At 33.5% G+C, this 14,276-nt stretch overlaps 1 protein-coding gene across 1 annotated transcript in view; it reads right to left on the minus strand.

Annotated features, from left to right (window-relative positions):
• The window catches only part of jakmip3 (Janus kinase and microtubule interacting protein 3), a 47,606-nt gene that overhangs the window by 6,746 nt on the left and 26,584 nt on the right, over nt 1-14,276 (minus strand). Inside the window, exons 8-19 of the mRNA XM_016510351.1 lie at nt 11,754-11,954; nt 7,863-7,982; nt 6,202-6,348; nt 4,655-4,786; nt 4,464-4,499; nt 4,055-4,126; nt 3,005-3,121; nt 2,802-2,930; nt 1,934-2,017; nt 1,059-1,121; nt 621-719; nt 403-501 (exon numbers count right to left, since the gene is read on the minus strand). Coding sequence (XP_016365837.1) covers nt 403-501; nt 621-719; nt 1,059-1,121; nt 1,934-2,017; nt 2,802-2,930; nt 3,005-3,121; nt 4,055-4,126; nt 4,464-4,499; nt 4,655-4,786; nt 6,202-6,348; nt 7,863-7,982; nt 11,754-11,954 — 1,299 coding nt within the window. The remainder of the gene's footprint in view (nt 1-402; nt 502-620; nt 720-1,058; nt 1,122-1,933; nt 2,018-2,801; nt 2,931-3,004; nt 3,122-4,054; nt 4,127-4,463; nt 4,500-4,654; nt 4,787-6,201; nt 6,349-7,862; nt 7,983-11,753; nt 11,955-14,276) is intronic.

Consider the following 14,276-nt stretch of genomic DNA (forward strand, 5'->3'; position numbering starts at 1 on the left):
CCCGGTAACACTGTACACAAAGCAGCGCTGCTCTCACAAATGCTGCTTTATCAGGCATCACAGGCAAGATGAAATGAAAATGAGACCAATCGACCAATCACCGCAGATTAGCGTCAGGCAAAGGAGAGGTTTGGAAAAATGAATCGTTGAGTGAATCGTTTGGGAGTCGTTGAGCAAATAAGGTAAAAATAATTGCATATTATAAGACAATGAAAGTGTTTTTTGACCTTGCATGCATGTCAACCTGTTGTTGGGGACTCCTAAAACCAAAATATGAACCTTTCATTACCCATAATAGGGGCACTTTAAAATCTTATAGTTACATAATACAACTTCGCCCATGTGACAACTAGCCCCGGTCTCTCTATAGAGACATGTGGCATATGGTTCAGGGCAACTCACAGTAACACCCTCTGCCTCACAGTACAACTGCAGGGGACTCATGCCCTCAGCAAAGTGGATGTTCTGGAAGTTAATGGCTGGAGATCTTCTCTCTCTTTCCTGGGGAAAAAAAAGAGCATCATTATTATTCTTCTGTTCCTGTAGATTAAATCCGTGTCTGACACACTTGCATACACATGACACATTTTGGAGTAGAAAGATCTTCAAGTCAGACTCACTTCAAGTTCAAGAATTCTGAACTCCAGGAGTTCGTTTTGGTCTTTTGCATCCTGAATTTCATTTTTCAGTCGTGTCTCCTCTGTCTCCATATTTTTAATCTGGGAACAAAAAACACAAAGTGTGGGGTAAAAAAAAGGCATCTGACAGGAAAACTGTCTGTGAAACAAATGAGCTGCATTCACTGCCTGAAATCGGCTTCATGAAATTAATTAAAACCACAGCTGAACTACTGAAAGAGGGTCATTCCTATAATTCGGTGCCTATGTAACTTGAATAAAGAAGCCTTTTTTGTCTTTACACACAATTTTCCCAAAGTCATACAGGTCAAACTTTAAAAACTTAAACTGAGTTATTAATAGAAACATTAAACAAAAGAAAACGTGCTCTGATTGTGATATTCGTCTTCTATCAGTCTGATGAACATGAACGTCACCCACCTTTTCTACAAGCTCTTGGTTGCGTTTATACAAAGCTTGTTTCTCCTCAATCCACTTCATATCCTGAAAAATGCATATAATATGAATGCAAATGATTTTAAAAATTCAATGCTAGCAGATCTTATCATATAAAATCCTCTCCAACACTCTCCCAGACTCATTCTCCTTCAGTGCATCTCTGATCCCAGAGCAATTTCAGCTGCGCACGTACCCCTCACAGCCCAGACTGATGTATGACCAGCACTGCTCACATTCCCTTCACTCACCGAATATATGGGATTACTTTTAGGGTTGTCATCATATGTGTGTGTGTTGCCACAAAATAAACCTAGATTTAGACTACAAGTGGCCCTCGGGTGGAAAAAAATATTCAAAGACTGCTGGAAAGTCACCGTAAGACATATTCATCATCTCTGATAAAATTATATTTCTTTCAATGGGGTCCAAAAGTTATACAGCAAAAGTTTTGGTTCGCTTTGTATTACATTCTGGAACCTTTACAGTGAATGGGTGCCGTCAGAATAAGAGCTGATAAACACATCACAATAATCCACACCACTCCAGTCCATCAGTTAACATCTGGTGAAGTGAAATGTTGCGTGTTTGTAAGAAACAAATCACTTGTGGATTATTGTTTTGTTTTTATCAGCTGTTTGGACTCTCATTATGACGGCACCCATTCAATACAGAGGATCCACTGGTGAGCAAGTAGCATACTGCTACATTTCCCCAAATCTGTTCTAATGAAGAAACAAACTCTCCTACATGTTGGATGGCCTGAGGGGAAAGTACGTATTCAGCAATTTTCATTTTTCATCATTCAATGTGCTAAATGTTATTTTGCAGTTCTAACGGTAACAGTGCTGGTGTTTTACCTGTCCCTGATGACTTAGAACACACTCCAGATCTGCTATTCTGGTCTGGTACCGGATCAGTTCGGCCTGAAGCTGCTCTCGAGTCTAAAACAGACAAACAATTATAATTTCTGCACATCTGTAAATAAAAAAAAAAGAAAAGAAATGCCATTTGTAAACTATTTTACTTTTGTGTATTTGAGTAAAATATTATATTCAATTAGGAAACAAATGTAGGGCGGGACTTAATTTTCATTTTCAGGAATTAATTGGATTGTGAAAAGTGGGCGTTGCCAGAATGTTGATTGAAGGTGATTGGAGGAAAGGAGTTGAAAACTAAGATGGAATTTATTTCATTTAAATGAAACGATTACAATGATCAAATATTTTGTTCTTTAGAATAATGTGGTCTGTTTTGATTTCATGGTGATGTTGATGTTTATTTTATTTTTTATTTAAAGGGGTCATATGATGCTATTTTAAAGATCATTATTTTGTGTATTTGGTGTAACAGAATATGTTGACATGCTTTAATGTTCAAAAAACACATTATTTTTCAAATACTGTACATTATTGTAGGTCCTCTACGCCCCGCCTCTTTTTGGGGTGGGGTGGGGGGTTTGGGGGGGGAGCAAATGTTTTGTGAATCTGGATTTTGTACCAAAGAGATATTACTACAGAAATGGAGACCGAGTGACTGGCAAAATGTCCTGTCACTCGTTGTGGTCAAAAACGCTCTATTGCATTTCCTGGTTATGACACGGTGTAATATTGCAAAAAGAATCATATTCATATAATGAACTATAAAGCCATCTGCTAATAGTTGAGATGTTGTTGTTAAAGAGAGTGACTATAAATATTTAATGGCTGGGATGTTTAAATGATTTACCTTGACCTCTTTCTCTGCATCAAACGTTCCTCCCACCTGCTCCTGCAGGAGCGCGTAAGCTCGCTGAAGAGCCTGATACTCCATCGTCAGCTGACGGAAGCGCAGCTCTGTCTCCTCCTTAAGCATTCCCTGAGCACAGAGAGACGACAGGTTTACGGTCATAGTTTACAGAGACACACAAACACAGCCAAACACACACACACCTCTTCGAGGTCATCGTCTGGCGTGCAGGGCGTTCGGTCTGTGTGGTAGGAAATAGAGGAGCCGTCCGAGTCTATAGAGCCTTCCTCATCATAGCCAAAAAACGTCTCCACCACCGGCTATGGAGAGAATGAGAGAGAGATTTTGTTTTAAATACCTTTTTGACCAAAAGAAATGTAAATATACAGAAGGTAAGGAAAAAGAAATATACAATAATAATAACAATCAAATAAAAAAAATAATAATTAAAAAAATTTGCTCAAATTAAACATAGCAACAAATATTTAGAGAAAATAGGCTTATATTCTTCATAAAAAATAGAATCTAAATATATTTCTTGATCGTTTCTGTGAGAACCAGAGGGTTAATGTTCATTGTTGCGTAAATTAATATATATTTTAAAAAATACATAAATAAAACATCACAAGGATTAATCAGTGGTGCTTAATCATAAAATGATAACATTATATAATAATTATAATGGTAAATTTTAGTACTAATATAAAAATAAATGCATATTCAATGCATAATTAAATTATATCAATCAGTCAATAAAATATAAACAAACCAAACCTAAAATAATAATATTTTAAAATAAATATTTCATTCATAAAATATGATAATAAAATAAATGCATTATTAAACGTATATGATTATCAAAACTAAACAAAATATAAGCAAATTAAAAAATGAAATAATGCAACATTTCAAGCAAATATTCTATGCACACTATGATTATAAAAAGGAATGTATAATTAACCTTAAAATGCATAATCACGAATAATGCAATGTATGAGTAAATAGTATATAAGAATAAGACATTACAGAATTATGCAGTAATGTAAAATAATAATGTTTTTATTTTATTCTTTTGATGATTTAAAATGTCAATTTTTTATTAATGGGAAAACTACTTTATAAAAGTAGTTTTTTTTTTTCTTTGCCAGAATGTTTGATTTTTTTTCACCTTCATGCTTGTATCTTACGTGCAAAAAAAAAATGCGTTTGACAATGAATTGTGTATGCATAGTTCAGTCCTGATGTCTGCGTACCCTACAGGTTCTGAAGGGCTTCTTCCTGCGTAGGCTGTCCTGTCTCCTGTATCTCAGCAGCATGTCTCTCTCCTGAGAAACAAGATTAAATTAAAGAACAAAACACCTGAACTTGCATCAGATTCTCTATCATACATGAACATCTCATTTCTATAAAGCACAAGGTGCTAGTTCCACTACACTTCCAGTTTTACAGAAAGAAAGGAATGCATGCAGCTGTATTTACATTATGTCTGAACCTCACATACAGTACATTACTCACTCATTTCAGTTGCTAATTTCATTCACCCTTTGAGAAAACAGATATTTCTGCAGACATTTTCATCTGGGTTTTGTTAGGTAACATGTATATGCAAAAACATATTTTAGCATTTCACAGTGAATATTTCCCACAGGCAAAATGACTCACTATCACACTCTTCACGTATCCAGCGGTTTCCAGCGCCTGGAAATTAAAGCAGACTGATCAGAGAACAGCAAGACACAGTTTGCATGTATAATTACTTTTATAAAACTGACCCCATATAATTTAATTCCTAATCTAACTGTGGCTTTGAAAATACTTTTTTTGTGCATCCATGTGAGAAGAAATGCTGATACCTTGGACAGTTCGTCGATTATGTTCTGTTGTTCCAGCACTTGTAGTCTGAGAAACTCAATTTCTCTTTCTTCTTGACTCTGATCCAGATCGTTCAGAGAACTGGGCCGGCGAATCGTCCCAGCCTTTTCTCGCTGCAAAATAAAACATCCAGTGACCGGATGTGTGCACAGAGACTGCTGACATATAATTACTCATGTCTGATGAGTTGTCATAATGATCAGATCATTTAGACATGAGCAGTAACAAGGCTCGATGCTGAACGACTCAACCGACAAATTGTTTACATGCAAACAAGGCCATGTTACATAAAGATGCTTCAGTATTCAAAGCTAATGTTTTATGCAAATAGCGTGAACTTCATCTGAAAAGACTACTTCAGTATCAAACATATATAAACAGGTTTATGCAGTAGAATAGGCAGATGGATGCTTCTTTTGTCTAGGGAATCAATCAAAATAACAGCAATGTGCCTGAGCTGGAAATGGCCAATTATGTCTAATGACAGTGGAGCAGTTGTTGGATATAAATTGATCAAAACAGAACCGGCTCTACCAGCCCCCTCATCATGCATTCACTGCAATAAGTACATTTCCAAGAGTAATAATAAGAAATGCATAGAAATGTATAATCACTATATTAGAATGATTTCTGGAGGATCATGTGACACTGAAGACTGGAATAATGATGCTGAAAATTCAGCTTTGAATCACAGGAACAAATTACATTTTAAAATATTTAAAACAGTTATTTTCAATTTTAATAATATTTCACAATATGTCTGTTTTTATTCTCTAATTGTGACCATGGAGCACAGAACCAGTCATAAGTAGCACAGGTATATTTGTAGCAATAGCCAACAATACACATTGTATGGGTCAAAATTATCTATTTTTCTTTTATGCCAAAAATCATTAGGATGTTAAGTAAAGATCATGTTCCATGAAGATATTTTGTAAAATTCCTACTGTAAATATATTAAAACTTAATTACTGATTAGTAATTGCATTGCTAAGAACTTCATTTGGACAGCTTTAAAGGCGATTTTCTCAATATTTTGATTTTTTTGCACCCTCAGATTCCAGATTTTCAAATAGTTGCATCTCGGCCAAATATTATCTTATCCTAACAAACCATACATCAATGTACAACTCTCAATTTTGAAAAGTTGACACTTATGACTGGTTTTGTGGTTCAGGGTCACATTTTTGATCAAATAAATGCAGCCTTGGTGAGTATAAAACACATCTGTTTTAAAAATAAATAAATAACCTTACCAACCCCAAGCTTTTGGTAGTTTGTAAATTAACTGTTTTAATCAACATCAGTATTTTAAGAACCTTAACTGGTCAACATTTGATTTTCAACAATATAATATTTAATTTTTAAATATAATTTTGCCTCTATTATAGTTCATTTTAAAAGTTCATGTGATGTAACTGTAAATTCTTAAAACTAAAATTATGCTATATAGTCTCTCAATTAAAAAGGGCTCATACTATGCAAATACAGATATGATCAGTGAGTTCAAGTTGTTTCACTTCATTACCATTTCGATGTTCTCCTGAGTGACAAAGTGCAGTTTGTTCTCCATGTGTCTCAATGCATGAGCCAGCTCCTCATTCTTGCGGCTGAGACGTCTGTTCTTGTCTAGTAATGGCTTATACTGGCTCTCAGCTTCACGGAGACGCTTTAACTGGGCACAAACACACACAGAAACAGAGGGTAACCAAAAAAAGTTGAGGTGGCAAAAGCATGCAGTAACCCTAAATAATATTTAAATACTTAAAAATGCATGAATATCATTCCGTTAGGAAGGACAGCTATATTGATGTCAGAAAATACTTTTACAAATAAAACCTGCAAAGTTACTTATTTTGAACACAACGCAATCTTTCAAAATGTGATCAGAGATATTGCAAAACTAAATGACCTGGACTGTACATTTGAAGAACCAAGACTGTCTAACTAGTTGGAAAATTTGTTTAAGACATGAAATCTAAACTGATAGAGAAAGCGACTTGGCTATTTCAGTCTACTTGAACATCAAGTCATTGTTGAGGACTGTATTGAGCGGTAAACTGAGTCCTAACCCTTGCTGAAGGTTTCACCTGCCATGTTTAAATCACTCTGTCTCGGTATTGATCTTTAAGACTGTCTGAGCCGAGAGGAGGAAACACTAAAGTCATTCATCACTGCTCACATACTCACCACCATTACAGAGAACATTCACACTGTCACATAACACTAAGAAAGGCAAAAACACTCTTTAATACGCTATGATATTACAGTAAACATAATACAGAAGACACACACTACATATATGTGCTCATTTGTGCACAAAGCAATCACAGTTTGGAAAAGAAAAATAACAATTACTTATAGGCAATTTTTAAGAAGGCTGAATTAGATTTTGGACAAAAGTAAACAAACAAACAGACAGACAGACTGATAGATAGATCTATAACAAGTAAATAAATAAGTAAATATATAAAGATTTTTACCATAACAATAAACTAAAACAGAACAAATATGACATAAAATAAAATAAATCTTTTTACCATAAAGTAAAATATTAAATATAATTTTCCATAACAATAAAATATAAATAAATATTTTACCATAAAATGTATATATATATATATATTAGGGCTGGGTTTTGACACAAATTTCACGATTCGATTCTCATTCACAAGCTTGCGATTCGATTCGATTACCAATTCGATTAGATTCAATATCGATTATTTTGGATATATATCAGGTACAGTACATAGCAAATTTTCTCAAGGAATAAAAATCTCTCAACTAATGCTGTAAAATATACATGAGTCAGTTGGTACAACATTACTATAATATTGAAGAGGCCAGACTAATCGATTCTTGGGATTTTTTATATATATACACTGAACAAAATTATAAACGCAACACTTTTGATAATCGTGCTGTCTAATCAGCATCTTGATATGCCACACCTGTGAGGTGGATGGATTATCTCGGCAAAGGAGAAGTGCTCACTAACACAGATTTAGACAGATTTGTGAACAATATTTGAGAGAAATAGGCCTTTTGTGTACATAGAAAAAGTCTTAGATCTTTGAGTTCAGTTCATGAAAAATGGGGGCAAAAACAAAAGTGTTGCATTTATAATTTTGTTCAGTGTATATAAAAATAAAATAAAATAAAAAAAATTTCAAACTAGCACAGACTCACCAGTTCATTGCGTTCCTCTGACAGCAGTGCATTGCGGACTTCTAGTTTGCGGATAATAGCACTCAGTTCTGCGATTTTCAGTTGGAAACGTCGAGCGTCCTTCTCATCCAACTGCTGCATCTGGAAAACAAACCAACTGCAGGTTACTGGAAAAAAACACTCATCACTCGTATATTTTTTTAATGTTAATCTATCTATCTATCTATCTATCTATCTATCTATCAACCTGCAAGACTTCTTTAAACATCATCGACAAACATCAAAGTCTTGATATATATACACTTTTTATTTATTTTATTTCAATTCCATTTGGTGTTGCTGTATTTAGGAAATATTCCATTATGTCAGGTAACCGTAGAAACAGTCAGAGGAGGGAATAGAGTCAGAGCACTCTGGCGTGGCCACATCTGACAAAGAGCTGAAGGTCACTGATCAAATCCATCCTTTCTCCTGCAGAGAAAATGAAAGCAGCAGCTCCACCACAGCAGAAGCAGACCTCAAACCCACAGCAACACAAATACAGCCAGAGACACGGATGTTCTGCTGCAGGGTGTGAATACAAAGTGTGTGCATCCAAGCGTTTCCTAACAGCCCTGAGAAGGTGATATGTGGAACTGGGAAAGATCACACTCACACTCTCACCTTCAGCAGTTTGCTCTGTGCTGCATGATGACAGAGTGAAATGCCCATCTCACAGCTAAATCTATTTTTATAACTGTATATTTATATCATTATATATTTGACTAAACAATGGGCAACCCCAGGAGAGTTTAAACTTGTTGGAAATGAGTCATCATTTTTTAAACATTAAAAAACATGCCACAGAAATGATGAACAGCTGCTTTAAGACTAAACAATGATTTTCTTAGTACAATTAATATGTTGATACACCACACCGGTGAAACAAGTCTGTTATACAGCACTCAAATTATATTATTATTTTTTTTAAATAATTATTTTATTTGTCAAGGATGCATTCAATTAATCAAAAGTGACAGTAAAGACATTTATAAGGTTACAAAATATTGCTTTTTCAAATAAATGTTGTTCTTTTGAACGTGCTATTCATCAAAGAATACAAAAAAAAAAGAATATTCAGCTTCAAAAAAATGTCAGCATTGATAATAAATGTATCTTGAGCAGCAAATCAACACATTAGGATGCTTTCTGAAGAATCATGTGACACTGAAGACTGGAGTAATGATGCTGAAAATTCAGCTTTGATCACAGGAATAAATTACATTTTAAAGTATATTCAACTAGAAACAGTTATTTTAAATTGTAATAATATTTTAAATAATTGTAAATACTATTAAATTGCAATAAATGATAAACAGCTGCCTTAAAACTAACACGGCTTCTCTCAGTAAGTTAATATCATGATACACCACACCGGTGAATCAAGTCTGTTACACAGCGATCAAGCCATATGAAGAATAAAGAAAAAATTTAAAACTAGACTAATAAACAAGACAAATATATATATATATATTCCTACGCAACAAGAAGCACGGTGCAATCCCAAGAAACACAATTCCTTAAATGCAATTTAAGTTGCTTTGGATGAAATCCTCTGTAAAATGCATAAATGTAAATCCACTGTAAAGACGACGAATATTACAAGTTTCTTTGTTAGACTCCAGAGAAAGATTTAAAATAGAATATATGGCAAACTAAATAGGCCCTTATTCAAGTCGCAGCAGGAGACTCAAACCTAACAAGCACAAAGCCAAAACTGCCAGGCATTTGGCATTTAGAAATACAGTAGCTCATGCTATTAATGGTTTATTTAGGTGCAGAATATTAAATGCAATTAAGACTTAACGATGATGGCCAGAGTAATGTTTGGTTTGGTTGTTTTTGATGATCATTCTGATACAAACATTACTAACAGAAGTTAATTGAATAGAAACACTAAGCATTAAAAAGTTACTGCTGTTAATGAAAATCTGTCACTAATGTCTATAGACGAGTTTGCGCAGGCAATAAGAGGTGTAATAATGTGTGATGTAGGAAAGAACGGGACATTAGAGGCGTGCTGTCAAGCGTGAGGATCCCGAGACAGATCAGTGTTTACTCCAGCAGATGAAACAAGCAGCTGGACCAGCAATATTTTCCTCAAACCCAGATCTATTACATTCCTTGAACCTTTGCACAAAACTGTATTCACAATTCCAACCTGTCAATTAATCAAACACCTTTTTAGGGGCCATACTGCACACTTTTATAATGTTTTCTTTCTCTTGAAATCAAGCAAGGACAGTCTGCTGTGCATAAAGTTAATACCACATGCACATTAATGACATTTTTGATGTTCTTACTGTGGATTGGAATAAAAATCTTTTTAAAGGTTCTTCAAGGACTGAATAACAGCATAGCTGATAAATATTAAACAGTAGAGTACAACAGTCATTGACCACTTTTCCTATCGCCTTTGTAAGTGTTTTCCCCATTTATTTTCTCCATAGGCATTAAAAAAAATTTCAATAAAAAATAGAAGCCATTAACCCAAAACTAACCAGCTCCAAAATGAATAACAAAAACAATATGTTTTTGAAAGAGTCTCTAATGCTCACCAAGGCTGATAAAAATACAGTAAAAACAGTAATATCGTGAAATATTATTACAATTTGAAATAAGTAATTTCTATTTGAATATATTTTAAAACGTGATTTATTCCTGTGATGGTAAAGCTGAAATTTCAGCATCATTACTCCAGTCTTCAGTGTCACATGATTCTTAAAAATCATTTTTTGGTTCTTTATTTAATAGATACTTTTACAAGAACAGCATTTATTTCAAATAGAAACCTTTTGTAACATTAGAAATGTCTTTACTGTCACTTTAAATCAATTGAATGTGTTGTTGAGGAATGAAAGTATTAATTTCTTTCAAATAAAATAAAATAAAATAAAATAAAATAAAATAAAATAAAATAAAATAAAATAAAATAAAATAAAATAAAATAAAATAAAATAAAATAAAATAAAATAAAATAAAATAAAATAAAATAAAATAAAATAAAATAAAATAAAATAAAATAAAATAAAATAAAATAAAATAAAATAAAATAAAATAAAATAAACATTCAAAAACCCCACATTTTGACTGGTAGTCTACAAAGCATTCAAAAAAACAAATGTACAAAACTGTATATTTAACAACTTTTATGACTGAATGAACTACTCATTTCACAATCTCTTGACACAAACAAAAAAAGCATAACAAATATAAAACCATTTGACTGTAATTCATTGAAAAGATCTTGTATTTGAAGTTTAATGCATAATATCCAAACATAGATAGATATGTTTTTTTCTAGTACACTTTTATACTAGGAAATTGGCATGACTTTTTAAAAACCAACATGAATTGGCTTTTAAACACAGAAAAAAAGGGGTTTAAAATTGTACCTTTTGGGGTACAACAGCTTGTCCCTGGAGCAGTACCCTTAAAAGGACATATTTGTACCTTTTTTACCCCTAATAGGTACATATTAGTACCTTAGAGTAGTAATACGTACCTTTAAGGTACTAATATGTACCTATTAGGGGTAAAAAAGGTACAAATATGTCCTTTTAAGGGTACTGCTCCAGGGACAAGCTGTTGTACCCCAAAAGGTACAATTCTGGCCCCTTATTTTTCTGTGTGAAGAATCATATACCATCACCTAATAACTTTGGAGCTCACGCTAGAGCTGTCTTGAAGACTTTACATGTTATTGCTCAAAAGCAGTTTGTGAAGAATATGAATGAGACTTTCTGAAAACAGACTGTTGTGCTTTATATTGCTATAAATCTGGGTTGAGGAAAACGGATCCGAGCAGGTGAGCAGAGTGAAAGCAGAAGTACAGCAAGCAGTGAGGTTTAGTAATGAAGGAGAGGTGCTTACAGGGTTAGCGGTGTTCTCTGCTGCGTCCCCTGCAGCGGGTGAATAAGGGCCCTCTCGTCTGGGGCTGGAGTCTCGCAGCAGGGCCAGCTGAGTGTCTACAGCCTGTTTCTGCTGCTGTAGTTTCCACGTGTGGCCCGCCTGAGCGCTGAGCTCTCTCTCCAGCCCACAGACAGCGCGCTCCTTTAGTTTAATCTCATCCATCTACAGGACAGAACACAGCACAGTCACACACATTCTGCCTTAAACGGGACACAGTCGAAGTAAGAATACATAAAACATGACCGGCAGTCCGCAGGAGGAAACACAGTTACCACTTTCACTCTGGACAGGAAATCACACGAAAGTCCAGGGATATTTTAGAATCATTGACATATAATTATAGACTTGATTTTGTTTTATTAGTTTTTATTTTCCATTTTAGTTAGTTTTAGCATTTTTTTTTGTGTGTATATATATAATTTTTTTTTTTTCTTTTCTTTTCTTTTTTTTTTTTTTTTTTAAATATGTATATATATATTTTTTGGTCTTTATAGTTATTAATTTTTAGTTTTTAGTCAGTCTTAGTTTTTTTGGTACATCAGGTTGAACTAAATGAAAATCAGAAACGTTCCTTTGGCAACTATCTGAATCAAAATAATTAAAAAATATATATATTTTATTTTAGTTAATGTTTCTTATTTTAAGTAAAACATTTTTTATAGTTTATTAATTAATTAATTCATCCCCCCAAAAACATAACATTTAGTTTTTATTCATTTTTATTTCAGTTTAAGCTATTTGAGTACATCAAATCAAACTAAATGAAAATGAGAAATGTTGCCTTGGTGACTAGCTGACATAATAATAATAATGGTAATGATGATAATAATAATGATGATAATAATAATAATATTTATTCCAGCATATTCCAATAATATATTCCAATATTCCAGCATTTCTTTATTTTTTTTAATTCTTTTTTTATGGCTTTAGTTTTAATTATTGGTCTATTTATTTATTTGCATTTTATTTCCCAAAATCCATAAAATGTCTATACAGTTTGTATGAATTTTTATTTCATTTTTATTTTAAGTTATTTTAGAACATCACGTTAAATTACATGAAAATTACCTTAAAATATATTAAAATTATGGTTGTAGTTTAATGGTTTAGCCTACAGAAAGCTGATTTTCCAGAAGGCTAAATTAACGCACTTATGCACTGCTTTATTTATTTAGCTAGTTTTACTATTTATATATATATTTTTTTTTAAATGAAAATCAGAAACGTTCCTTTGGCAACTATCTGAATCAAAATAATTAAAAAATATATATATTTTATTTTAGTTAATGTTTCTTATTTTAAGTAAAACATTTTTTATAGTTTATTAATTAATTAATTCATCCCCCCAAAAACATAACATTTAGTTTTTATTCATTTTTATTTCAGTTTAAGCTATTTGAGTACATCAAATCAAACTAAATGAAAATGAGAAATGTTGCCTTGGTGACTAGCTGACATAATAATAATAATGGTAATGATGATAATAATAATGATGATAATAATAATAATATTTATTCCAGCATATTCCAATAATATATTCCAATATTCCAGCATTTCTTTATTTTTTTTAATTCTTTTTTTATGGCTTTAGTTTTAATTATTGGTCTATTTATTTATTTGCATTTTATTTCCCAAAATCCATAAAATGTCTATACAGTTTGTATGAATTTTTATTTCATTTTTATTTTAAGTTATTTTAGAACATCACGTTAAATTACATGAAAATTACCTTAAAATATATTAAAATTATGGTTGTAGTTTAATGGTTTAGCCTACAGAAAGCTGATTTTCCAGAAGGCTAAATTAACGCACTTATGCACTGCTTTATTTATTTAGCTAGTTTTACTATTTATATATATATTTTTTTTTTAAGTGAAAGTGACATGACGTGACATGTGGCCAAGTATGGTGACCCATACTTGGAATTAGTGCTCTGCATTTATCCCATCCAAAGTGCGCACACACACAGCAGTGAACACACACACACCGTGAACACACACCCGGAGCAGTGGGCAGCCATTTATGCTGCGGCGCCCGGGGAGCAGTTGGGGGTTCGGTGCCTTGCTCAAGGGCACCTCAGTCATGGTATTGAAGGTGGGAGAGAGCGCTGTACATTCACTCCCCCCACCTACAATCCCTGCCGGTACGAGACTCGAACCCGCAACCTTTGGGTTACGAGTCCGACTCTCTAACCATTAGGCCACGACTTCCCCCGTCGTGGGGGGAAACTATATATTAAATAAATATATAGTTATTTATTTAAAATTGCCGAGTGCACCTTTAAGATTTATTTAAGGTTTATTTCCAAAAGCTGTCACTGGGGAAGAACCCATCCAAAATACCTTAGGGTATATTCACACCTGTCTTGTTTGGTTTCGTTTTCCCCTTTGGTGTGGATCTTTTGGGCAGGTGTGAATACAGCAATCGCACTTGGGTGCGCAGCAAACAACTGTACCGAGACTCAGCTGAAGAGGCGGTCTT

The sequence above is a fragment of the Sinocyclocheilus rhinocerous genome, unplaced genomic scaffold (assembly GCF_001515625.1).
Source record: "Sinocyclocheilus rhinocerous isolate Xijiao unplaced genomic scaffold, SAMN03320098_v1.1 scaffold2189, whole genome shotgun sequence".
Lineage (NCBI taxonomy): Eukaryota > Metazoa > Chordata > Actinopteri > Cypriniformes > Cyprinidae > Sinocyclocheilus > Sinocyclocheilus rhinocerous.